Genomic DNA, 26740 nt, shown 5'->3' on the forward strand with positions numbered 1-26740 from the left:
TATACAGTACATTTACTCTCCAACTCACACACACAATGACAATATATCAGATCACTACAATTACAGTTACCACAGAGGAGAACTGGATGTTGTAGTGTTTAATAAAACTCTGTGTGTGTGTGTGTGTGTGTGTGTGTGTGTGTGTGTGTACACCTCAGTTTCTCCAGTGTACAGTGTGGATCCTTCAGTCCGTCAGAGAGCAGCTTCACTCCTGAAACCTGCAGTTTATTCTCACTCAGGTCCAGTTCTCTCAGACTGGAGGAGTTTGAGCTGAGAACTGAGGACAGAACTCTACAGCTTTCCTCTGTCAGATTACAGTCACACAGACTGGAAGAGAAATGATGAAGTGTTTGATTTATTTCTGATAGTGAATTGAGGTGTTTCCATCAGTGAGAAATGAAGTTTCTACCTGAAAACAAGGTTCTAATGTCAGGATAAAATATAAGGCCATGTGCTTTTGTTTATGCTCTATGTCACGTGTCTGCCCCACCCTTGTCTCTTTCTCCTTGCCTCTGCACACCTGTTCCTGATGTGTTAATTGTGTATTTGCAGTGTTGTATAAAGTACTAGACAGCAATACTTGAGTAAAAGTACAAGTATCGTACTAGAAAAAGACTTTGGTAGAAGTGAAAGTTGCCTTTTAGAATATTACTCGAGTAAAAATCTTAAAGTATCTGATATTTAATTCACTTAAGTATCAAAAGTCATTTTCTGATATTTAATGTACTTAAGTATTTGAAGTAAAAGTAAAAAGTAAAATTTCAGTGATTTTCGGTAGGTATAAGATCAGGGGCAGTTCTAGGATTTCATCTTTAGGGGTTTTATCCCTCAGTGAGAATTTAAAACAAGAAGAGTTGTGTATTATATATTATATGACTACATAGTAAGCCAAAAGTTATGGTGTTATTAAATGGTAAAAGTGGACACCAAAATTTTATGCATGATGTAATGAGGCCAGTCTTTGATGTATGTGTGTGTGCATTCTCTACAAACAGTGTGTCCAATTAATGACGTCATTAATAAACAAATATTCACAAGACAAAGACCAAATCAATAAATTTAATTTTTATTTAGTATTGATATTGCATTAATATTTTGTTTGTGCTATCAACTCTGGTAATAAGAATAGTGACATTTCACTGCTTTTGGTTGCCGTCTTTGTGGCTTTCCGCCGATTAACGTTATAGATAAACGCCCCCAGCTCTGACTTATGGAATAAAAACACTGTCAATAATAATCGTACGTAATTCAAAGCATTTGTGTGTAAATTTTAATTTTGCGGATTTGGATCCCAAAATTTACGACCCTGACAGTTTACAGATACGAGATTTTGTGTGTTTGTTCAAATACGACTCCAAAATGTACGACTATGACAGTTTACACACAACGCTTGTTTTCACAACACCTCTTTTTCACACGAAAACGGTCTGCGAAACAACTGTCAAAAATACGTCATCACGTTCACAGGCATTACTATCCGAGGGAAGATGAATCGATTCCACGAAATGCGCATGCGCCGCGCCCTCTTTTAAACCACTGGCGCCGAAATGGTGGATCAGCAGCCAAGCGCTCACTCATCGTCTCGGGTAAGTTGGTTTTTCCTTCCAAATTCAGACATGTTTAAGGGTTAGTTATCACTAATAACAGAGAGGAGTAATATTACAGATATAGGTTAACTATAGTAAGTAAGATTAGCTCTCAGAGTAAGGTTACATTAGGTGCTTAAATAATACAGCTGTTTAGGAGGTCATCACTGCAGTCTGTAGCGTGATAAGATAGGCCTACACACACACACACACACACACACACACACACACACACACACACACACACACACACACACACACACACACACACCCCTAGCCATTTCCTGCTGCACTGACTGCCCATTTGACTTGGACCTTCTTTCTTGTGCTGACTGTCCACTGATATTGGACTGGTTCCCCATTTTCTGATGTCCAACACATCAATAAAATATGACTTTAACACTTAAGCAGTGAACACTTATATTGCATGACCTGTGTATTCCAGTGCATGTACACAGCTGTTAGTAAGTTAACACTTAAAATTGCTAATTCTTTTATGTAGGCCATCACGCTACAGACTGCAGTGATGACCTCCTAAACAGCTGTATTATTTAAGCACCTAATGTAACCTTACTCTGAGAGCTAATCTTACTTACTATAGTTAACCTATATCTGTAATATTACTCCTCTCTGTTATTAGTGATAACTAACCCTTAAACATGTCCGAATTTGGAAGGAAAAAAACTTACCTGAGATGATGACCAGTGTTGTAATGTAACGGAGTAAAAATACTTCATTACTGTACTTAAGTAGAAATGTATCTGTACTTTACTTCGCTATTTAAGTTTGTCAACTTTCATTTTTACTCCACTACATTTCCGAGATAAAATGTAAACTTTTACTCCGTTATATTTCCACCAAGCGTCTTCGTTACTATAAAATAGAATCAGAAGAAATGTGTGTGACTGCAATAAGAGAGGTTTGGTGAATCACTGCTCCTAGATTGCATTGCACGCTGTACGGAGAAGCACAGGTACACGCAGAGTGAACACGCAGTCAGAGCTGGAGGCGTTTATCTATAACGTTAATCGGAAAGCTGCAAACACGGCAACCAAAAGCAGTGAAATGTCACTATTCTTATTACCAGAGTTGTAGCACAAACAAAATATTAATGCAAACAATCCATACAATACTAAATAAAAATAACATTTATTGATTTGGTCTTTGTCTTGTGAATATTAATGACGTCATTCATCGGACACACTGTTTATAGAGAATGCACACACACATGAACTGATTTGATTCAAGACTGACATCATTACATCATGCATAAAATTTTGGTGTCCACTTTTGCCATTTAACAACACCATAACTTTTGGCTTACTGTGTAGTCATATAATATATAATATAAATCTCTTCTTGTTTTAAATTCTCACTGAGGGCTAAAACCCCTAAAGATGAAACCCTAGAACTGCCCCTGATCTTATACCTACTGAAAATCACTGAAATTTTACTTTTTACTTTTACTTCAAATACTTAAGTACATTAAATATCAGAAAATGACTTGATACTTAAGTACAGTAAATATCAGATACTTTAAGACTTTTACTTGAGTAATATTCTAAAAGGTGACTTTCACTTCTACTGAAGTCTTTTTCTAGTACGATACTTGTACTTTTACTTAAGTGTTGCTTTCTACTACTTTATACAACACTGACGATGAGTGAGTGCTTGGCTGCTGATCCGCCATTTCGACAGTGGTTTAAAAGAGGGCGCGGCGCATGCGCATTTCGTGGAATCGATTCATCTTCCCTCGGATAGTAATGCCTGTGAACGTGATGACGTATTTTTGACAGTTGTTTCGCAGACCGTTTCCGTGTGTGGAAAAAGAGGTGTTGTGAAAACAAGCGTTGTGTGTAAACTGTCATAGTCGTACATTTTGGAGTCGTATTTGAACAAACACACAAAATCTCGTATCTGTAAACTGTCGTGGCCGTAGGTTTTGGGATCCAACTCCGCAAAATTAAAATTTACACACAAATTCTTTGAATTACGTACGATTATTATTGACAGTGTTTTTATTCCATATGACTGCGTGTGCACGCTGCACGTACCTGTACCCGTACAGCATGCGGAGCGTAATGCAACCTAGGAGCAGTGATTCGCCAAACCTCCCTTATTGTAGTCGCACACATTTCTTCTGATTATATTTTGTAGCAATGAGTAATGAAGATGTTTAGAAGAAATATAACGAAGTAAAAGTTTACATTTTATCTCGGAAATGTAGTGGAGTAAAAGTGAAAGTTGTCATAAATTGAAATAGCGAAGTAAAGTACAGATACGTGACATTTTTACTTAAGTACAGTAACGAAGTATTTGTACTTCGTTAAATTACAACACTGTGTATTTGTATGGTTTTGTAGTTAACCATGCCGCGTTGCCTATGGCAGCACGGAATTCTCGTTCTATGTCGTTATTGTCATGTCATGTTTTTGTCGAGTTCTTGTCCCTGTTTCGTGTTTAAGTTAATAAATCCAGATTATTTTATGCTATCCTGCATTTGTGTCTGTTTTTTATACCCGCATCCCTGACACTTTAGTATGACTAGAGTATTAGTATTTTATTAAATGTGTGCAATGTACACTGATCTACTTTGTTCAGTAAAACAGTTGGTGGTCATGTTTTTTCTTCTACAATTACAAATGTCACCTCACAAATCAATGCTTTTATCTGGGTTTTTATTAAATCTGGACCTTATTCTAATATCCTTCACACATCACATAAAACCCTCCATACACAGATAAAATAAATCAATCTATACATCAGAAACACTAATTCACAACATATAGAAAAACACATCACTACTGACCCTCTTTCTGCTCTTCAGATTAGAACAATCAATTCTCATGGACTGTTACGATTATTTCAGACTGTGCCTGTTTTTTGACCCTGCCTTTGCTTACTGTTTTTGGATCGTTTGCCTTATCTTTTCTTCATTAAAACTTCTTCACATTTAAAATGAGCTAGGATACAGGTTAGAAATCTGGGTGTAATAGTCGACTCTGACCTCGGCTTTGTTCCTCAATCAATAATATCTTATTTTATCATTTGAGGGCTATTGAAAAGGTTTGCTCATTATTAATGTTAAGAAAATACAGAAAAACCTTTTCTACATGCATTCATTCCAAGTAGATTAGATTAATGTTATTTCACAAAAAAACCTTTATCCATTACAATTAGTACAAAATATCACTCCTATTGTACAGGATCTGTACTGGTTACCTGTGACATCCACAATCATTTCAATATAATCTCAAATATTTATAATCAACACATGCTGATTTCCTTAAGATGTATTTTAATAAGAAGAAGCTTCACTCTCAGTGTATATCCATAGTGTCACCTTCACTAAATAAATTTACAAAGCAGCTTAAACACCTGTTTGTGTGTGTGTGTGTGTGTGTGTGTGTGTGTGTGTGTGTGTGTGTGTGTGTGTGTGTGTGTGTGTGTGTGTGTACCTCAGTATCTCCAGTGTACTGTGTGGATTCTTCAGTCCATCAGAGAGCAGCTTCACTCCTGAATCTTGCAGCTTATTGTTATTTAGGTCCAGTTCTCTCAGACTGGAGGAATTTGAGCGGAGAACTGAGGACAGAACTCTACAGCTTTCCTCTGTCAGATTACAGTCACACAGACTGGAAGAGAAATGATGAAATATCAGAACATTGACCTCAAACACACAAACAGCCATAATTCAGCTAATGTTTAAGATGTGACAGTAATGTCAGTGTGTTTCTGTCACACACACAAATCAGAGGATAGGACACCACAGAACTAGCTATTACAATCCAAAAATACTTCATCAACTGGATTAATTCTCATTATAATCAACAACAACGAGGTTGTTCACACTGGACATCATGTTTACGAGTTTCACTTGTAAACATGTTTTCAGATATTTTCTCTGATGTATTCTCTTGCCTGCACTACATTGGCATGTTAAAAGCTCTCAGTCAACAATATGTACAAGTTTTAAAACCACTTATGTGGTCACCCCAATTTTCATGATTTTTGATTAGATGACATACCCACCTAAAAAGTGGTACAGCTCCCACATACTTTGACAGTCAGAGGTGAGCCTGGTCTCATTGGAAAGAAGAGAGTCTCTAGTTTCTGATACAAGTATCAGGGTGATTCTAGGCCTTACTGACAGAGTTACAAAGGCTAGAATGTAGGGTTTTTATTTCCGTCATAGTTGTTTACCTGACAAACTGAATACATTGCTGTAAACATGTTGGGAGCTAAACAACAACTCGGGGTCATAGCCACATGTCTTAGCTTTCACCAGAAAAAGGTTGAAGTGCGAGTGTGAAAAGTTCGAGAATTGCGCAATAAATTTTAAAAAAAAAAAAAAAAAAAAAAAAGAATATGCGCATGCTCCAGTGCACACCCCTCCCTTACCAGATGTGTCATGTTGCATCTCGTTGGAATCGTCTCCTTATTGGCTAAAGAGTTATGCTCGCGGAACATCACATCGCTACTGGAGGGAGCAATTGTCAATCAAAGCTAGGGTGTCCCACATAGGATGGAGAGACATCATTGACTTCTTAGCTGCCTATCTCTGCACCACAGGCACCGATTGGCTCATGAGAGGGTTTGTTTGATTCGTTAGACCCCGGACTACAAATCTGACACCCAAGTGTAGTTTTATAAGCCTCCAATGAGAAGTGAGAGCCAAACTAACCCTTACATATTCCATTTCCTTGGACTCTTCTGGATTTTTTTTTACAAGCATTTGTTTTGGAAAATACATTAACATTAGTGACAATGTGAAGAAAGGGAAGCATTTAAAACCCCACCAGCCAGATCCTAAGACTATTGTGTGTCAGGTGCTTTGGGACAAAACTCCAAAATTTCAGGCTCACTGGTACCAAGAATTTGCATGGCTTCATTTTGAGCCTGGTATTGATGGATCATTGTGCTTCTACTGCCACAAAGCATTTTAAAACAAAACATCTGAACTTGCCAAAAATTCAGAAACCACCTTTATCATCTCTGGCTTTAAGAACTGGAAGAAGGCCAGACAGAGGTTTATATTACATGCTGGATCAGCATGTCACAAGACAGCCATAAACAACATACATCTATGAATCAAGACCAATAGATGTTCATCTGTCCAATGTACTGGCATCCCAGCAAGAGGAGGCAAGGAAATGCCTATTAAAGATAATAAGTGCTGTGCAGTTTCTGGCACGACAAGGTTTATCTTTTAGAGGCCATGATGATGATGATGATGGAAACTTTAATCAACTTCTAAAATACAAATCAAAAGATGGCTCTAGCCTGAGCAAATGGTTGTCCCTCAAAACTGATTATACTTGTCTGCAAATTCAGAATGAAATCCTCAATTTATTAGTAGTAATTCTATAATTCCGAACTTGCAGTTTTGTGTCATCATGGGTGGTACCCAAGATTTATCAGGAAAGGAACAAGGATCAGTCTGCCTAAGATATGTTGATCACGATTTAATAGTCCATAAGGAATTTGTTGGCATGTATGAAGTCTCTGTTACAACAGGAGAGAACCTGGCAAAGGTTCTGAAGGATGTACTGCTTCGTCTTAACTTATCCATCACTGGGCTGAGAGGGCAGGCTTATGGCGGTGCTGCGAATATGGCAGGGAAATATTCAGTGGCACAGGCCATCATCAAAGAAAGTCAGCCACTTGCATTATATGTCCACTGTGGTCCGCACTGTGTAAATTAATTACACAGCATACTTGCACATCATCTCCTGTTATCCGTGACTCTTTGCAGTGGGTTCATGAAGTGGGAGGGTTGTTTCGCCAGTCTGTGAAAATGAAGTCAATTTTCCAGGATATTTCAAAGTCAGAGAGTGGATCTATTACAGCCATCAGACCTTTGTGTCCTACAAGATGGACAGTGTGCACCTCTGCCATTCGTGCTGTGTTAAACAGTATCAGCCAATGTTACTCGCTCTGGAGGAAATGTCACGTGGTCATTCAGAGTCAGCTTGCAGGGCAAATGGTTTGTCTGATAGATTTCAAAAAGGCAATGTTTTGCTTGGTCTTTTACTTGCCTTAGAATTGACAGAAGAGCTTGTGTGTCTCAATGCTTCTCTTCAGAGCCGCAGTCAGATAATAGATGGAATGCTAGCTGCTGTCAACTGTGTGAAGGACACAATTGCAAAAAAGAGAACAGAAGATGCATTCCAAAGTATCTATGACAAAGCAACACAAATGTGTAACTCCCTAAATCTGTCTACAATTGAAATGCCGTGTGTTCGAAACCCTCCCAAACGTCTGTCTGATCAAGGTTCAGCACATGTTCCTACCTCTTCTGCAGAATACTTCAGGGCAGAATTTTTCAAGGTCCTTGATGTTGTTAATGTGCAGTTTCAAGAAAGATTTGAGCAAGAGAGTCTGCTTACGATCAGTGCTCTTGAAAAGGTACTATTGACAGGAGAGTCTGATGGTGGTCTATTGGAACAGTATCCAGAATTGCACAGGGCTTCACTGAGGGTGCAGTTAGCAATAACAAAAAAAAAGTATAATTATCGGTCTACTACTGAGGCTGCAAGTATTCTTCAGAATATGTTACCAGAAGTCTGCCAACTCTTTGACCAAGTGGAAACACTTGTGAGGTTGCTCCTTGTTTTTCCTGTTTCTGCAGCAGAGGCTGAAAGAAGCTTCAGCAGTCTTAGAAGATTAAAAACCTGGCGCAGAAGCACCATGACAGTCCTGTCTGCTGTGTGTCACATTCACAGTGACAAAATTGACTATATAAATAGGGAATTGATTGCTCAGCTGTTCATAGATGGGAAGGAACGTCAGAGACACTTTTGGCAGTTTTAAGAGCTTTATATATTGAAATAAATGTTAGCTTTAACATTGTTTTGAATTACTTGTTTTATTCCTGAAATATGGACTGTAGAGGAGAACAAAATGAAGTATTATTTAAATGTGCAAGTATCCATTACTGTGTGCCATGTACTGTGCTTACACAAAATACAATTTGAAATATGTAAACAATATACTCTTAGTACCATTATAAGGACATCCTGTACTTTATCATCAAAAGGGTACACATTACTACCTTAGAGTACCAATGTGTACCTTAATGTACAACTATAAATTTTTGGGGTTAAATAAGGTACAAAGATGTCCTTTGAAGGGTACTGTCCCAGTGGCAAGCTGTTCTATTTCTTGCTGTTTTATAATCATATATAATCATAACGCATATAAAGCATGATTAAAAATAAAGCCTGTCATTGACACAAGGGTTAACTGGAAAAAAAACAAAACAAACATAACGCTAGACATTTCGTCCCCCCACTTTCGTCCCCCCACTAAATGATGGCTAAACCCCTGCCACAGAGGAGATAGCAAGAGCATGCAGGCCGTTCACCAAGGGAGAATTAATTAAAAACTGTATTGAAAAGATATGTGGTATTGTGTGCCCTGACAAAAAGCAAGCCTTTGCTAACATCACCCTTTCCCGAAATACCATTGGTAGTCGGGTGGATGAGCTGGGCTCTGACTTACAAATCCAGCTAAAGGAAAAGGCTAAGGACTTTGTTGCCTATTCGGCTATTGGCTATAGATGAGAGTGCAGACCGGACGGACACTGCCCAGCTCTCTGTATTTATTCGAGGGGTAGATGCTATGTTTTCCATCACAGAGGAACTTTTGGATCTAAGAGCGATTCATGGGACAACATCTGGACAGGACATTTTCCTCACAGGTGGAGCAATGCGTCAGCAACACGGAGCTGCAGTGGAATAAACTTGTTGCTCTGACAACTGATGGTGCACCTGTGATGTGCGAGGGTTCATGGTTTGGTCGGTTTGGTACAAGAAAGGCACACAGGAGAAAACCCTCTGTGGAAAAGTGCTAGGAATGGGGCATGTAATGACAGTTGTGAACAAAACGGTAAACTTTATTCGTTCGCAGAATTTGAACCACTGGCAGATCACTTTTTGAGGAGGAAAAATGTGTGCATGAGGATCTCCCATACCACACAGAGGTCCACTGGCTTAGTCGGGATAAAGTGTTGTAAAGATTGTATGATACCCGCAATGAGATTGCTTGTTTCATGGAAAGCAAACAAAAGGCCATATCCAAGCTTGAGGATGAAAAATGGCTGAGTGACTTGTCATTTTTGTGTGACATAACAGATCACCTAAATGACCTTAATGTAAAACTCCAGGGTCAAAAGCAGCTAATAACTAAAATGCAATACTCGATAAAGGCATTTCAAATGAAACTTCATCTGTGGCAGGGTCAGATGAGCCAAGGCAACCTGTCTCAATTTCCTGTTTGTCAGTCAGACAGTGACGCAGTCACCATCCCGTTCCTGACTGAAGTGTATGCCGACAAACTGAATACACTGAAAGTGGAATTCAGAAGTAGATTTGTTGATTTTGAAAGACAGAAAATCAACTTTGACTTGTAATTTCTTATGTTTGGCATGTACTGTAAACCCACATAAAATACAATTTGTTGCCATGTGGTAGTTATATCTATCATTTGTTGATCAAACAGTTTTCTGAAATTTAAAAATTGTTTCTAAATGACTGTTTTAAACTACTGTATTAAGTACTGTTTTAAAGTAGGCTACTGTTTCACTGTCTGTGACACAGATGTTGTCTAAATGTGTTCCAAATCTAAATTAGATTTAAAACCTTTTTTTAATCAATAAGGTTTAACGAAAGTTGCGGGTTTTTTTTTTTACAGGCAGTAATACACTATTTCTTTAAAATATAGAAAATCCTCTAAATATATGTCCAGCCACTGATTTTATTCACAACCCTCAGCATGGCCCTTACAGAGTTTGAATTTGACACCCCTGCTCTAACTGTACAGTACAGTGACCAATATGGACCACTCAAGAAGGTTCCAGTCCAACAGTGTAAACTAACCAATAACTTGTAAGATAGATGAAAATAGATCTGTGGAATAAACCTACATAGAGTGAAATATAATACAATGGAACAAGCAAAATAAACTAGCTACCTCAACGTGTGTGTGTGTGTGTGTGTGTGTGTGTGTGTGTGTGTGTGTGTGTGTGTGTGTGTGTGTGTGTGTGTGTGTGTGTACCTCAGTATCTCCAGTGTACAGTGTGGATTCTTCAGTCCATCAGAGAGCAGCTTCACTCCTGAATCCTGCAGTTTATTGTTATTCAGGTTCAGTTCTCTCAGACTGGAGGAGTTTGAGCTGAGAACTGAGGACAGAACTTTACAGCTTTCCTCTGTCAGATTACACTGAAACAGCCTGGAAGAGAAATGATGAAGTGTTTGATTTATTTCTCCGATAGTGAATTGAGGTGTTTCCATCAGTGAGAAATAGTGTTTACCTGAACATAAAGTTCTAATGTCAGGATAAAAATATAAAATGAACAGTGTGTATAAACTTGGACTGCTCTTGGACAGATCCATGTGTCTCAGCTCATATGAGACGATGTATTTAACTTTCTGAAACAGGATAATGTGCTGAAACAAACTTCCATGTGCTGACTCGTATTTCTTGTCCACTGAAGTCCCTCCTGTAAAACACGTTACTGCTTCGGCTGCTTTTCACTGACTGCAGTAATGTCATTGGTTGGACTTGTTGAAAGAATTCACCTCTTACTGAACGAGAGCGGTACTGATTCTGTACAAACTGGGACACGTGGTTCAGTCTGAACTGAAGGATATGATGGAACATGGAACGAGACAGATCATTCATTCAGTTCAAATAGGAGTCTTCAACAAGAGTAGAAGGGGTGGAGTCATGCTATGAAGAGACTATAGCACTTTGGAGAAGTTTATATCTGTGTATCTGTACATTCATCTACAATCTAAATATTTCCCCTTACTTGAGTGTAAATGAGAGAGGTAGACCTACTGATTCTGAACAAACTGTTCTCAACTGTTCACCAAAATGATCTTGGTGAACGAACGAGGATCTGCTTACTCACTGATGTGGTTCATTCAGTTCACGACAAGAAGGGAAACAGGGTGGAGCAGTGCATTTAAAAACTATGTAGCACTAAGGCAAGCCTTACATGTTGTTGTGTTCTTTACAGCATAATCCACTATACATAAATGTGTAACAATTATTGTTCCACTGAAAACTACTTCATACATGATAAGTAAAAATGTCTCTTTTACCACATTACATTCATATCCTCATTCATGATCATCTCAAAACTAACCTGAAACTAGACTGGAATATCTTTCTTGAAAATAAATAACCCTGAACAATGAAATTAATAAAATGATGAGTCACTGGATGAATGGAAATGAGCAGTTCTAGTTCTGGGCTGAGTTGAAGCTTTGGGAAAAACACCATCATATAATATCATTCTTGTACAAGTCCAAGTTTATCATAGCTTTTTATCTCTTAATAATCTTCTTAATTATCTATTTTCTGTTTGATTACTTGATTACATTTGGCTTGGTGCCACCCAAGTGGCAGCCTGTTGCAGCAGCTCCCTTGTACTCTTTATTTTTTTTATAGTGATCTGGTACTTTGTTTTTTTTTGTTTTTTTTTTTTAGTGTGTGTGTAATTGTAAACTGCACAATGTACATCAACATAGTCGCCAAATTTGCTCTACTTTTCCTGCCTTTTTGGACTATGTTCACAGTCGTGTCTGGAACTCTGTTCACAGCCGTGGTCCTATTGTGTGTGTACAGGGATCAGCTGTTAGCATTCCGCAATACGGCGATGCTACTACAGGAAAAAAAAACGGATATAAACCATGCTGTGGCTCTGTCTCAGACTAAAAGGAGACATTACAGACCAACTCTCCCATCCATCGTTATGGGATAAGATCTTTACCCAACAAGATGGACAAGCTAGTGGCTCTTTCCCGGCATCAGATGGATTTCAATACTGGGTACAGAGTATAGCATCATGCTGTTCACAAAGTAATGGATTAACAAGCTAACACCGGATACGACCATGGCTCTGGATGGATTTCAACGACCGCGTGTGGACAGAACAATGGAGAGTGGTAAAAGAAAGGGAGGAGGACTGGCAGTTTTTGTTAATAGATGGTGTAAACCTGGTCACATCACTATTAAAGAACAGCTCTGCTGTAAGGACAGAGCTGTGCAGCATATTGCTGTACATGTTTGACCTGAACCTGAAGCTGGGAAGGTGCCACAGCTATGGAAAACACCCTGTGTGGTGCCTGTACCAAAGATGTCGCACCCAAAAGACTTTGGGGACTACCGACCAGTAGCACTGACCTCGCATCTGATGAAGACATTGGAGAGGCTGGTGCTAACTCATCTTCGACCTCTGGTGATCCCATCAATGGATCTACTTCAACATGGCATGGGAGTGGAAGATGCTGTCATCTTCCTCCTAAACCGGGCTATTTCACACCTGGAAAAGGATGGGAGCACAGTGAGAGTCATGTTTTTTGACTTCTCTAATGCTTTTAACACCATCCAACCTGTTCTACTGAGGAATAAAATGGTGTACATGGGAGTGGATCATCATCTGTCTTCTGAATATTGGACTACCTCACAGACCGACCACAGTATGTGAGGACTAGTGACTGAGTCTGACATGGTTGTCTGCAACACTGGAGCCCTACAGTGAACGGTTCTGGCCCTGTTCCTCTTCACTGCAGACTTCATGTTCAGCTCAGCATCCGGTCACCTGCAGAAGTTCTCTGATGACTATGCCATTGTTGGTCTGATCACAGATGATGACAGCGAGTTCAGAAGACTGATCCAGAACTGTGTGGACTGGTGCCAACCTAGCTGCTTCCAGATAAACGCAGGGAAAACCAAAGAAATGGTAGGTACAAACAAACTTCATTACCACCAGTGAACATTCAGGGAAAGGAAACTGTGAGAGTAGAATATCTGGGTGTTCATCTGAACACCAAACTGGACTGGACAGACAATACTGAGACAATCTATAAGAAAGGACAGAGCAGACTCTTTCTGCTGAGGAGACTAAGGACTTTTGGAGTGCAGGGAGAGTTACTGAAGACCTTTTTTGACTCTGTGGTGGCCTCAGCCATATTCTATGAGGTGGTATATCTACTGCAGAAAGGAAAAGACTGGACAAGCTGATCAGGTAGACTAGCTCAGTCCTGGGGATTCCTCTGGACACTGTACAGGAGGTGGGAGAAAGGAGGATGGTAGCAAAATTAACATCATTGATGGAGAACAACTCTCAGCCCCTGAATGAAACGGTTTCATCTCGGAGCAGCTCCTTCTGTCAGGATCCAGCCCAGACTTTCGCCACTTGCATTTTTTTAAGTTCTATGTTCACGTGTCTTATCCTCTCTGCCTCTACAAACCTGTTCCTTGTGTGTTAATTGTTATTGTCTATTTAGACATTTTGTCTATTGATTGTCTATCTATTTGTCTATTGTCTATTGTCTATTTAGCCGTGCCGCATTGCCTATGGCAGCATGGAATCCTTGTTGTTCTATGCCGTCCTTAGTCATGTCTTTGTCTCTTTAAGTTATTAAACCAGCTTATTTTACACTATCCAGCATTTGGGTCTGTTTTTACCCCACATCGCTGACACCTTTAATGACAAACTGGTTCAAGTAAAGTGAAGTGAAGTGACATACAGCTAACTGACACACAGCAGTGAACACACACACACACACACACACACACACACACACACACGGAGCAGTGGGCAGCCATTTATGCTGTGGCGCCCGGGGAGCTGTTGGGGGGGTTCGGTGCCTTGATCAAGGGCACCCGAATTGTGGCCGGCTCGAGACTCAAACCCACACACTTAGGGTTAGGAGTCAAACTATCTAACCATTAGGCCACGACATCAACCTATTACATCCTGTGTCTGAAGGAGTGACACAGATGGTCTTTTCTCCCTGCTGCTATTAGACTTTACAATCAAAGCTGCATTTCAATTTCTTTGCTGCTGTAACAGAGAAATTTCCTCATTGTGGGATGAATAAAGGTACATCTTATTTTATCTTATCTTAGAATTTAACACTTAGCTTTAATATGGTGGTGCTGTTATTTAATTAATTTGTATCATTCATATATATATATATATATATATATATATATATATATATATATATATATATATATATATATATATATATATATATATATATATATATATGAATTTTGTGTTTAAAAGATTCTATAGAAATAGTTATCATGATGACAAATATAATTATTACTTGCCATTTATTAACATAGTTGTGTGTGTGTGTGTGTGTGTGTGTGTGCGTGTGTGTGTACCTCAGTATCTCCAGTGTACAGTGTGGATCCTTCAGCCCATCAGAGAGCAGCTTCACTCCTGAATCCTGCAGTTTATTCTTACTCAGGTCCAGTTCTCTCAGACTGGAGGAGTTTGAGCTGAGAACTGAGGACAGAACTCTACAGCTTTCCTCTGTCAGATTACAGTCACACAGACTGGAAGAGAAATGATGAAATATCAGAACACTGATCTCAAACACACAAACACAGCCATAATCCAGCTAACGTTGAAGATGTAACAGAAATGTCAGTGTGTTTGTGTCACACACACAAATCAGAGGACAGGACACCACATCAGCACATTTACAGGAGCAGGGACGTCTTTCTGCACTCCACAATCTCTCAGCTATAATTTATTATAAGACCATTAGGTCATGTACATAACACACACATGTGAGAGCAAGCAGCCTACAAACACTACACACTGATCTGTGTTCAAGTTTCTATAACCAACACTGCAGATACAGTGCATTTTATTACAGAAAATAAAGAATTATACAGCTGTACACTACCAGTTAATAACATGACAATACTAGTCGTACTTTACACTCCGTTATATGTTGGATCTCACAGAGAAGCTAAAACAGTTGGTGTGTGTTGTTCTCTGTGCTCGTACAAATACAAATCTGTCACCTTCAGACCTCTGATTCTACACAAACTAAAGGATCAAACAGTAAAGGTTTTGTGTAGGTGGGCTTCAGGTGGCTATAAGTGACATGGCACTTCATGAAGAGTGTAGTGTATGTTGTATAATACACAGTGTGGAACTAGCTTTGAACAGCACAACCTCTCCAAACCTAGCAAGGTCAGTGAGACGCCCGACTCCAAGGTAGCTGTCAAAATCAAAACACATCATTTAACTTCAAAAATTTAACGTCATTAATTTCTTCTCTTAAGGAACATCCTTTAGCCCCAGTATTAAAAAAAATTTAATGTGTCAGATAGAATCACAATACACCTTCCAAATCAGTACTTTAACCCAGGACTAGACAAAACAAGTTAGCATTTCTAATTCACCTCTGTAAGTTATAATACTCAATTTAAGGTGAATACAAGACCATATTCAACACAATAAAGAAAATCCACTTTGACTCTTTCCAGTACTGTACTGTAAACCTTTAAAATCTCCAAAATCCACAGAACGAAACCTGATGTCTCTTCAGGAGTAACGTTGATAAACCTGACCGAACGTCACATGCAACGGTCTTTATGTTCACCGTTTGTTTTTACCACATCCACCATCTTCAAATGCAGTGAAACAGACAAAAAACTGTGTCTATAATTCAACCACAACAGATTAACAAAAACAACAATGTGATCGGTCATTAACAGTTTGGTGTCTTTGTCGAGCTCAAAGTAGAACAAAACAGGATTTTTTAATAACAGCGGTCACGACACTACACTCACCTGTGACAGATTATTCATCTCATCTCTTTTTACCTCTCTGTACACTTGATAAGCAAAGAGTAAAATGAACCCCATAATAATAATAACGTTAATATAAAAAGTCACATTTAAAAATCAATCCTCTACAAACAGTTCACTGTTAGAGAAATAAAATATTCACCCCTCATCTGAGTTAGCTGCCTAGCTTGTATCTAACAAAATAAGAAGATAAAGGTCAACATTTTCCCACTTCGTCTGTTGAATGTGTTGAGGTCGAAAATTATGATTGATGTTTTACACACGTGGACAAAATTGTTGGTACCCTTCGGTCAATGAAAGAAAAACACAATGGTCACAGAAAAAATTTTTATCTGACCAAAGTAATGATAAATTCTATGAATGTTAACCAATAAAAGTCAGACATTGCTTTTCAACCATGCTTCAACAGAATTATTTAAAAAAATAAACTCAACAGAGTTTAAACTGGAACAGACCTAGACAAAAATGATGGTACCCCTAACTTAATATTTTTTTTGCACAACCTTTTGAGGCAATCACTGCAATCAGACGATTCCTGTAACTGTCAATGAGACTTCTGCACCTCTCAGCAGGTATTTTGGCCTACTCCTCATGAGCAAACTACTCCAGTTGTTTCCAGTTTGAAGGGTGTCTTTTCCAGACGGCATGTTTCAGCTCCTTCCAAAGATCCTCAATAGGATTGAGGTCAGGGCTAAAAGAAGGCCACTTTGGAATAGTCCATTGTTTTCCTCTTAGCCATTCTTGGGTGTTTTTAGATGTTCTTTGGGTCATTGTCCTGTTGCAAGACCCATGACCTGTGACTGAGACCAAGCTTTCTGACACTGGCCAGTACATTTCTCTCTAGAATCCCTTAATAGTCTTTAGATTACATTGTACCCTGCACAGATTCAAGACATCCTGTGCCAGATGCAGCAATGAAGCCCCAGAACATAACAGAGCCTCCTCCATGTTTCACAGTAGGGATAGTGTTCTTTTCTTGATATGCTTCATTTTTCCATTTGTGAACATTGAGCTGATGTGCCTTGGCAAAAAGTTCCATTTTTGTCTCATCTGTCCATTGGACATTCTCCCAGAAGCTTTGTGGCTTGTCAACATGTAGTTGACATATTCCAGTCTATTTTTTTTTATGATATGTATCCTCCTTGGTCGTCTCCCATGTAGTCCACTTTGGCTCAAACAACGATGGTGCGATCTGATACTGATGTTCCTTGAGCATGAAGTTCACCTTGGATCTCTTTAGAAGTCTTTCTGGGCTCTTTTGTTACCATTCGGATTATCCGTCTCTTTGATTTGTCATCAGTTTTCCTCCTGCGGCCATGTCCAGGGAGGTTGGCTACAGTCCCATTGATCTTAAATTTCTGAATAATATGTGCAACTGTAGTCACAGGAACATCTAGCTGCTTGGAGATGGTCTTATAGCCTTTACCTTTATCATGCTTGTCTATAATTTTCTTTCTAATCTCCTGAGATAACTCTTTCCTTCACTTCCTCTGGTCCATGTTGAGTGTAGTACACACCATGTCACAAAGCAACACAGTGACTACCTGGAGCCCTATATATAGGCCCTCTGACTGATTACAAGATTGTAGACACCTGTGATGCTAATTAATGGACACACCTTGAATTAACAAGTCCCTTTGGTCAAATTATTTTCATTCTTTTCTAGGGGTACCATCATTTTTGTCTTGGCTTGTTCCGTGAGTTTATTTTTTTAAATAATTCCGTTGAAGCATGGTTGAAAAGCAATGTCTGACTTTCATTGGTTAACATTCATAGATTTTTTATTTATTATTACTTTTGTCAGATTAAAGTTTTTTCTGTGACCATTGTGAGTTTTTCTTTCATTGACCGAAGGGTACCAACAATTTTGTCCACGTGTGTATTTACCACAAGCTCAGACTCAGTCCTTGGTAAAGATTAGGAGTAGTGTAGACTGAATGAGACTTGTTTTTCCTTCATATTGGTTAAATCTTTAAAAAGCATTTATGTTTTATTGTTATTAGAAAGAAAAATTGAGGAAAAAAGACATGACTGAATCTTTCCACAACACTGAGTCACACAGAAAAAAGATAAGAAACTTGACCCTAAAATATAGTGTTTTAATATTCACTTTTTATATTTTCTATCCATATTGATCCCATTTTGTCAGTCTTATGTTTTTCTCATCTGTGAGAGTTACCCCCTTCCCCTCATCTCAGCTGCCCTGAAACAACTACTGGACTGCAAGATCTTCACTAAGCTTGATCTAAGAAATGCTTACATCCTGGGGTCTCATTTATAAAACTGTGCGTATGATCCCTACTAAAAGTTTACGTACGCCAAAAAGCCAAAAATGGCGTACACCAAAAAAAAATTCCGATTTATAAAACCGTGCGTATGCACACCTGTAAGCAATGTTCCCTTTATAAATCACAGATCACCCACAGATGTACGTGAACCAGCCTCAAATCCCGCCCTGTACATGCCCATTTTAACCATAAATAGTCAATGCAAATCACTGCGCGGGCACGAGAGTGGACCTCGTTATAATGAGTTTCCTCTGCGCTCTGCATGTTTAAAAATGGGATGAGGAGCAGCATCTCAGGGGTAGTCACTGTCGCCTGCAGGTTATAATCATATTAAAAGCAACATTGTTATAATTATATTAAAAATAAAATTGTTACATTTTCTACTTTTTAATATTGTTAAACTCACCAAGAAGCCAGCCATCACATACTGCGCCTGCATTTAGTCTGTTCCCTACACTGTTATGTGTCAAGATAAAGGAATCATGTGTTGAACCAGGCCAGCGTGCCACAATGTTTGTGAGGGTTGTGTTGGAGTCACATATGATTTGCACATTAATTTGCACATGCTTTCTGTTAACATAACCAAATTGATTGTCAGATGGTGCCCTTATAGCAACATGAGCGCAGTCAATTGCACCGATTACATTTGGGAAACCAGACATTGCTGCAAAATTTCATTTTAATTTCGGCCTCGCACAGTGTAGGGGAACCTGATGTACCAACTACCCATATTAAGTAGCTATACCATTCAAAACGACAGATATTATGGCACTCAGGGATGGCTGTGATATACCAGACCTATAGGGTGAGATGATAGATTCCAATAGAATTATTTCATATACAGTACGAAAAGGTTTTAGACACAAAGTTGAGGATTACTTATAGTTTTTTTAATGTAAATAATTTACTTGTCTGCCAATTCCCACTGGAAACAGCCGGTTGCCAAGAACCCCAGAGTGGTGAGGACTTGTATTTGGACTGGGATGGCATGGTTCCGGTGTGTTGACCTCTCTAATACTGGACCCAATTCAACACATATATCTAAGAGCACAGCTCTAGAGAATCTAAATCGGCTTATTAGCCAGTCATCATAATGGGCCAGGAAATCATCATGGTCCCTGAAAACTCATTCTCTCCTTATTCTCCCATTGGCGTAATCCTCCAACAGTGCCAGCAGTGCCATCATGAAGCATTACATACCCTGGTCACCGGAGGATTTATATGTTTCTAGCAATTAGACCGTTAACACCTTGACAAAATCACAGAATTAATTTGTGGGCGAAAATTTAAGACGAAAATGTTAGTGAGCACATACTTCTTCATGACGGTTTTGTAATGAACACCGTAATAGTTAGGACCGATGATGAGTAGCGATTGTGCTTCATGACTGTATTTGCAGACTTTGACATTTTATGACATATGTACATTAAGGAAAATATTTTGTTTTTACACTGTGCTCTGCAGTTCTCTAATAAAAGGGTATTTCATGCTATTCTGTATCACTATGTAGTCGCACCATCTCCTCCCAGGCTCCCGTTTTGGACAATGTGACTGTAAGGCAGCGCTGATTATTCATTCATTCATTCATTTTCATTCATTCATTTTCTACCGCTTATCCGAACTACTCGGGTCACAGGGAGCCTTTGCCTTTCCTCAGGCGTCATTGGATGCACCCTGGACGGAGTAGCGTTGATTCTTCTTCTTCTTCTTCTTATTATTATTATTATTATTTTATTTTTAATACATTTTGAATTATGTTTGGATTTTACTAGAACAATCGGCACAAATACTGTTGGATTTAATCCTCATGATAATGTGGATATAACGTATGAAATGGAGTGAAAATTTAATGTCATTAATTCTTATAATCGTTCTTCTCACATGAATTTTCTACAATCTAACTTCAGTTCATGACCTCACCATCTGTGTCGCCAATTCCCTTTGTCTCCAGAATGTGCGTACGCACGTTTCAAAGTTTGCTTAAAGGTGCGCACATTTTCAGGTAAAGTTTGTTTTTTATAGATCACAACCTTTGCGCGCAAACTGGCGTACGCACGCTTTATAAATGAGACCCCTGGTCAATATCCATTCTGGGGATGAGTGGAAGTCCCCCAAGAGTTCAAGACCCCAACAGGCCACTATGAATATTTGGTGATGCCGTATAGCTTAGTGAACGCCTCCACTACAGGTGTCTGGGCAGTTCTTTCGGTTCTTACCCTCATCTCAAGGCATGCCCCTCATCAATCAAATACATACCTCGGTTGACACTGGTCACCCTGGTATCAGTTGAACCCTCCAAGGGACGTTCTGGTGGCTCAAGATTTCAAGAGGTTCGTATTAGGAAGCTCTGTCTGTGCCACCACCAAAACACATCATCTGTATATTGGAAAACTTCATCCTCTTCACATTCCCAACCGTCCAAGGTCACACTTAGGGGTTAACTTTGCCACAGATCTGCCAGCCACTGAGGATAAGACCTGCATATTCATTGTGGTTGAACGGTTCTCTAAATCCATCAGGCTAATCCCCCTCAAAGGCCCCCTCGAGGCAATATAAACTGCAGAACTCCTCTTCAAGCATGTCTTCAGGTATTTTGAATTTCCTGAAGACATTGTCACTGATCGTGATACCCAATTCACCTCCAGAGTCTGGAACGCTATCTTCCAGCACCTAGGTGTGGCCGTCAGTCTCTTCTTTGGATTTCATCCCCAATCTAATGGTCAGACTCAGAGGAAGATTGAAGACATCAGTAAATTCCTCCAAGCATTCAGTCAACTCCACCAGGATACCTGGGGTCAGTTCCTCCCATGGTCTGAGTATGCACAGAACATCCTGAGGCAACAAACCTTAACGCCATTTCAGGCACTGTCACAGAGTCACCAGGTCCTTCCCTCACTCACCAGCAATCACATTCACCTGAGTATTAATCAGCACCACCTGTTCCTCATTCACATATCAACACACACTATATAACCCACTCTCAGTCACTCACTCATTGTCTGGTCTCGTATGTACTAACATGATTTTCTCTGCAGTTATTCAAGCTCCAGACTTCCTTTTGGCTTCTAGCAATCGGCTACCCTTCCTTCGTCCTGGCTTTCTGAACGATGGGATACGCTCCTATATCTCCTTCCTCACCTTAAGGATTCATTGACTTGAATTCCTGTGATATCCCCTGCATGTGTGTTTGTGTGTGCTGCTACATTGTGGTGCTTCATACTGTTCATTTCAGATATATATGTTCATTGACTTCAATAAACCTCACTCTGTTTTGCTTACTTTGGTCTTTAGCGTGTTTATCATTACACCCAGACCTCAGTTCAGATATAACATGTTAGTGTAAAAAGTGAATCTTCTGTAAAATCTTCTGTAAAAGTACCAGAAGTTTGTTTACAGATGATTAGAGGAACTATTAACAAACAATAATCCAGTTCAGTGTTACATTAAAATAACAAACCATGCAGTAATACATTTATAAATAAAAATACTCACACAGCTTTTCTGGAGGCTTTGACCACTGGCAGCAGCCTAAGAAGACATTCATCTGATGGATCATATTTCCTCAAATAAAACACATCCAGCTCCTGTTCTGAGGTCAGTAACACAAACACCAGAGCTGACCACTGATCAGGAGAAAGTCTGGGTCCACTGAGACGTCTGTAACCTCCTCTGTTCAGGTAAGTTTGTACTTCCTGCACTAGAGAATGATCATTCAGTTCATTCAGACAGTGGAACATATTGATGGATTTCTCTGGAGATGGATTCTCCCTGATCTTCTCCTTGATGTACTCCACTGTTTCCTGTTTGCTGTGAGATCTGCTTCCTGTCTGTGGCATTAAGTCTCGTAAGAGAGTCTGATTGGACTCCAGTGAGAGACCCAGAAGGAAGCGGAGGAATAGGTCCAGGTGCCCGTTCTCACTATCCAAGGCCTTGTCTACTGAACTCCTGAGGAGATCAGACATGTTTGACTTCCCGAAAAGATCAGATAGATCAGAGGTTTGATGTTCTGTTACATTTCTGCAGATGAAGGAGAGAAACGTGTATAAAGCAGCCAGAAACTCCTGAACACTCAGATGTACGAAGCTGAACACCTTCCCCAGGTGAAGACCAAACTCCTCTCTGAAGATCTGGGTACACACTCCTGAGTACACTGACACTTCTCTGACATCAATTCCACATTCTCTCAGGTCTTCCTCATAGAAGATCAGGTTTCCTTTCTCCAGCTGCTGGAAAGCCAGTTTTCCCAGTGCCATGATACTCTCTCTGGTCTGCTGAGGATCAGGGTCACATTTCTGATGGTACTTTTGGTCCTTGTGTTTGATCTGAAAGATCAGGAAGTGTGTGAACATTTGAGTCAGAGTCTTTGGGTTCTCTCCACCCTCTGCTTCCCCAAACATTCTCTCTAGAACAGTGGCTGAGATCCAGCAGAAGACTGGGATGTGGCACATGATGTAGAGGCTTCTTGAAGACTTCAGGTGATTGATGATTTTAGTGGCCAGGCTCTGATCACTGATCCTCTTCCTGAAGTACTTCTCTTTCTGAAGATCACTGAAGCCTCGTACCTCTGTTACCTGGTCTACACACTCAGGAGGGATCTGATTGGCTGCTCCTGGTCTTGTGGTTATCCAGAGGAGAGCAGAGGGAAGCAGATTCCCCTTGATGAGGTTCGTCAGCAGCACATCCACTGAGGCTGACTCTGTCACATCACACAATCTCTCATTCTTCTGGAAATTTAGAGGAAGCCGACACTCATCCAGACCATCAAAGATCAACACCACTTTGTAGGAGTCACAGTCTATTGATGCTAGTTTTTTAGTTTCTGGGAAAAAGTGATGAAGAAGATTCATCAGACTGAGATTTTGTTTCTTCATCAGATTCAGCTCTCTAAAGGGAAGTGGAAACATGAAGAAGACGTCCTGATTTACTTCTCCTTCAGCCCAGTCCAGGATGAACTTCTGCACAGCGACTGTTTTTCCAATTCCAGCAACTCCTTTAGTCAGCACAGTTCTAATGGACTTGTCTTTAAAGATCTCATTACATTTGATGGGTTTCTCCTGTGTTGCTGGTCTCCTGGACGCTGTCTCAATCTGTCTCACCTCATGTTCATTATTGACGTCTCCACTCCAACCCTCTGTGATGTAGAGCTCAGTGTAGATCTCATTCAGAAGTGCTGAGCTTCCATGCTGTGAGATTCCTTCATTAATTCTTTTAAACTTCTCTCTCAGCTTGGACTTCAACTTTGTCTGATACACAGAACCTACAGACTCTAATAAACAAAGTAATAACATGTTTTAATGCAGAATCACTGAGCACAATATAAAACATAAAAATCTGTCAAACTAAATATTACTGAATTAACAGGACCATTGTACAGAGTAACCACAAGCTGGACCATGAACAGAACAGAAAAGCAGCAGATGTACATGGGACTAAAATTAAATGTAAAACTAAAAGTCTTCATATCTAAAACTATTTCCTCTCCCTAAAGTGAAGCTGATGGAATAAAGTCATGACTCAGAGCTCTTACTGTTGTGCAGTGTGTTAGCGAGATCTGTGTGGTTCATGTTCTTCAGGACGTGCAGTGTGATCTTCAGTGCTCCCTCTCTGACACTGTGCAGATCTTCCTCATCCTCCACCTCCCTCTCAGTGCATGCTGGGTAATCTGGACTCAGGAGCTTCCTAAACCTCTTCAGCTCATTCTTTATCTGAGTGATAACTTTGTGTTCCAGCTCCTGGTTAGAAACACACAGGAACAGATCTAAATATTTTCATGTTACACAGTGATAAGTTTCACGAAGTCTATTTTTATTATCACAGTGATAAAGAGTATAATTCTGACTGATTACCCATAATACTGCTGTACATCATTAAATTACACAGTAAAAAAACAACACATATATTACACACTTCAAAACAACACACACACCTTGAATATGGAGTTCAGCTGATTTCTGCTGATGTTTGATTTCTTCTTTTGTGTTCTGTGAACAAACATCATGTAATATGGACTATATGTATTCATAGCTGCATAAATCACACACTAATAAATACAGAGACAGATATTTAACACTATTCTATTAACACAATTCACCTCGTTTCAGGATTTCCTAACTGACACCAACATGTTTAGAAACAAATGTTTGAATAAATGAATGAAATCTTTATATTGTCATTAATGTCCCAGGTGTAAATGTTCTGTAGCACCACAGACCCTCCAGCTCAGGGACTGCAGACTGAACTGAACTCTTAAAGCACTTTTCCTCACTGCCAGTCCGAGAGCTGCAGCACTGCACAGTTTAGTGTTTTACTGCTTCAACACCTGATAAAGCTCATGAAGGGCTTCAGAATGAGACGAGTGAGTTTGATCAGGTGGAACACTGCTGTAAAACACCTCACTATACTGACCTCACATCAGTAGAACTGTCTCTGTCTCTGAAGTTAATTGGAAGTTCCATTGACCAGTCACTCTTCATGGACACACCGCTGGGTTCTGGTGAGACTGATCTCTTTCTCTTCATCATTCTAGAATTACAACAGAAATATCAGCAATAATGAATACTCTGCTGTCTCAGCACTGTTAAACAATGTGTTCATCATTAAACACCAATAACATCTTTTTAATTCAGATCCAGTCTGTACACTTATTCAAACAGGAGACAGGCCTCATAACTCAGGAATTACACTGTGATCTAATGGTTAGAGAGTTTGACTCCTAAACCTAAGGTTGTGGGTCCAAGTCTTGGGCCGAGTTGCCCTTGAGCAACATTATACATCATAATTATACCTTTAATTATAATTATAATTATAATTAATTATAATTATAATTATAATTAATTATATTTATATATAAAACATATATAAAGATAATTAATTATAATTATAATTATAATTATAATTAGAATTAGAATTAGAATTAGAATTATAATTAATTAATTATAATTAGAATTAGAATTAGAATTAGAATTAGAATTAATTATAATTATAATTATAATTATAATTATAATTATAATTATAATTATAATTATAATTAATTATATTTATATATATATATAAAACTGTATAATTATAACATTATACAGTCCTTTTTACTCTTCTCTCAGTGAATGATTTGTCTAAACTGTTCTTAGATCAGATCAGTGATATATTCACTGCTATTAAACACCTTAAAGCAAAGTTGACTTCCTGTGTTAACTAGTGAGTATTTAGAGATACAGATGTGTCCCCATGAGACGGTGTGTATTTATTACTGGTGAATGTAAAAGTAAGTCACCTCTCGTCTTTCTTTAAGTCCTGTTTCCCAGACACACTCATGTTGGAGGTCATGTCTCCTTCTCCAGATTACAGCAGGACACACGTTTACTTCACTCCAACATCGGTGTGTTAAATTAATCCCTGAATCAGCACAGAGTTCACTTACAGGAAATAGTCACGCTATCAAGTTATAAAACAACCTGTGTACATTAAAGCTTCAGTACAAACCCACAAAACTCTTCTGTATCTAGTGTCACTTCAGTGTGTTTATATATTAGAGCTTTAGATTTAGGTACTCACTGTGTTTTTACTCCTGAAATGTTTTATTTTCCTTTGTCACGAAATGGAGCTGCTGACTGTTCACTGACACCTTCTTCCTAGTTTATTCTGCAGTGGGGGATGGGTAGTGACTCCGACAGGTAATAGCCACACCTGTACAAATACACATATACACACATGCTCTCTCTTCCCCTCTCTCCATGCACATTCGTGAGTTAGCGAGTGTGTGAGTGTGAATGGATTGAATTATGGCTCACAGCTGACCCAATTGCCATTTGCCAAAAGTTAACCAAACCAATAAAGACCAAACTCAACCACAGCTTCACCATGTCACCAGAAATCACTTATAACTTGCCCAAATGAGTGCCAGGAACCACAGATGGCAACCAGACAAGAGACAAAATGCCACCTCCTTTACCCTGAACTTAGCCACAACTTATCCAGAATCTCCAGAAAACAGCCATAACACCTACAGCACATAACTCACATTTCAACTGCTTTGCAGTCAGTATGGGTAAGGGTATGAGGTTATACAGAAGGTGTAGTAATATGTACATGTAACTGAATAAGGGTTTATATAGTGTGGTTTTTATATAAGTATGATACAGTATGAAGTGGTATGACAGATAGCTGTACAGAGGTGTAATGGTAGTTTTTGGGTGGTGCAAGGATGCATAGAAGGATGTCTAGGTGGACTCTCCTGTG

At 39.2% G+C, this 26740-nt stretch overlaps 1 protein-coding gene across 1 annotated transcript in view; it reads right to left on the minus strand.

Moving 5' to 3' along the window:
- The window catches only part of LOC113647555 (NACHT, LRR and PYD domains-containing protein 3-like), a 291375-nt gene extending 265544 nt beyond the window's left edge, over nt 1-25831 (minus strand). The window contains exons 1-9 of the mRNA XM_047801719.1: nt 25776-25831; nt 24911-25027; nt 24432-24486; nt 24033-24237; nt 21998-23771; nt 14775-14948; nt 10641-10814; nt 5045-5218; nt 154-327 (exon numbers count right to left, since the gene is read on the minus strand). Coding sequence (XP_047657675.1) covers nt 154-327; nt 5045-5218; nt 10641-10814; nt 14775-14948; nt 21998-23771; nt 24033-24237; nt 24432-24486; nt 24911-25027; nt 25776-25828 — 2900 coding nt within the window. The 5' untranslated portion in view covers nt 25829-25831. The remainder of the gene's footprint in view (nt 1-153; nt 328-5044; nt 5219-10640; nt 10815-14774; nt 14949-21997; nt 23772-24032; nt 24238-24431; nt 24487-24910; nt 25028-25775) is intronic.
- Nucleotides 25832-26740: the final 909 nt, after the last annotated feature.

This window comes from Tachysurus fulvidraco, chromosome 16, assembly GCF_022655615.1.
Source record: "Tachysurus fulvidraco isolate hzauxx_2018 chromosome 16, HZAU_PFXX_2.0, whole genome shotgun sequence".
Lineage (NCBI taxonomy): Eukaryota > Metazoa > Chordata > Actinopteri > Siluriformes > Bagridae > Tachysurus > Tachysurus fulvidraco.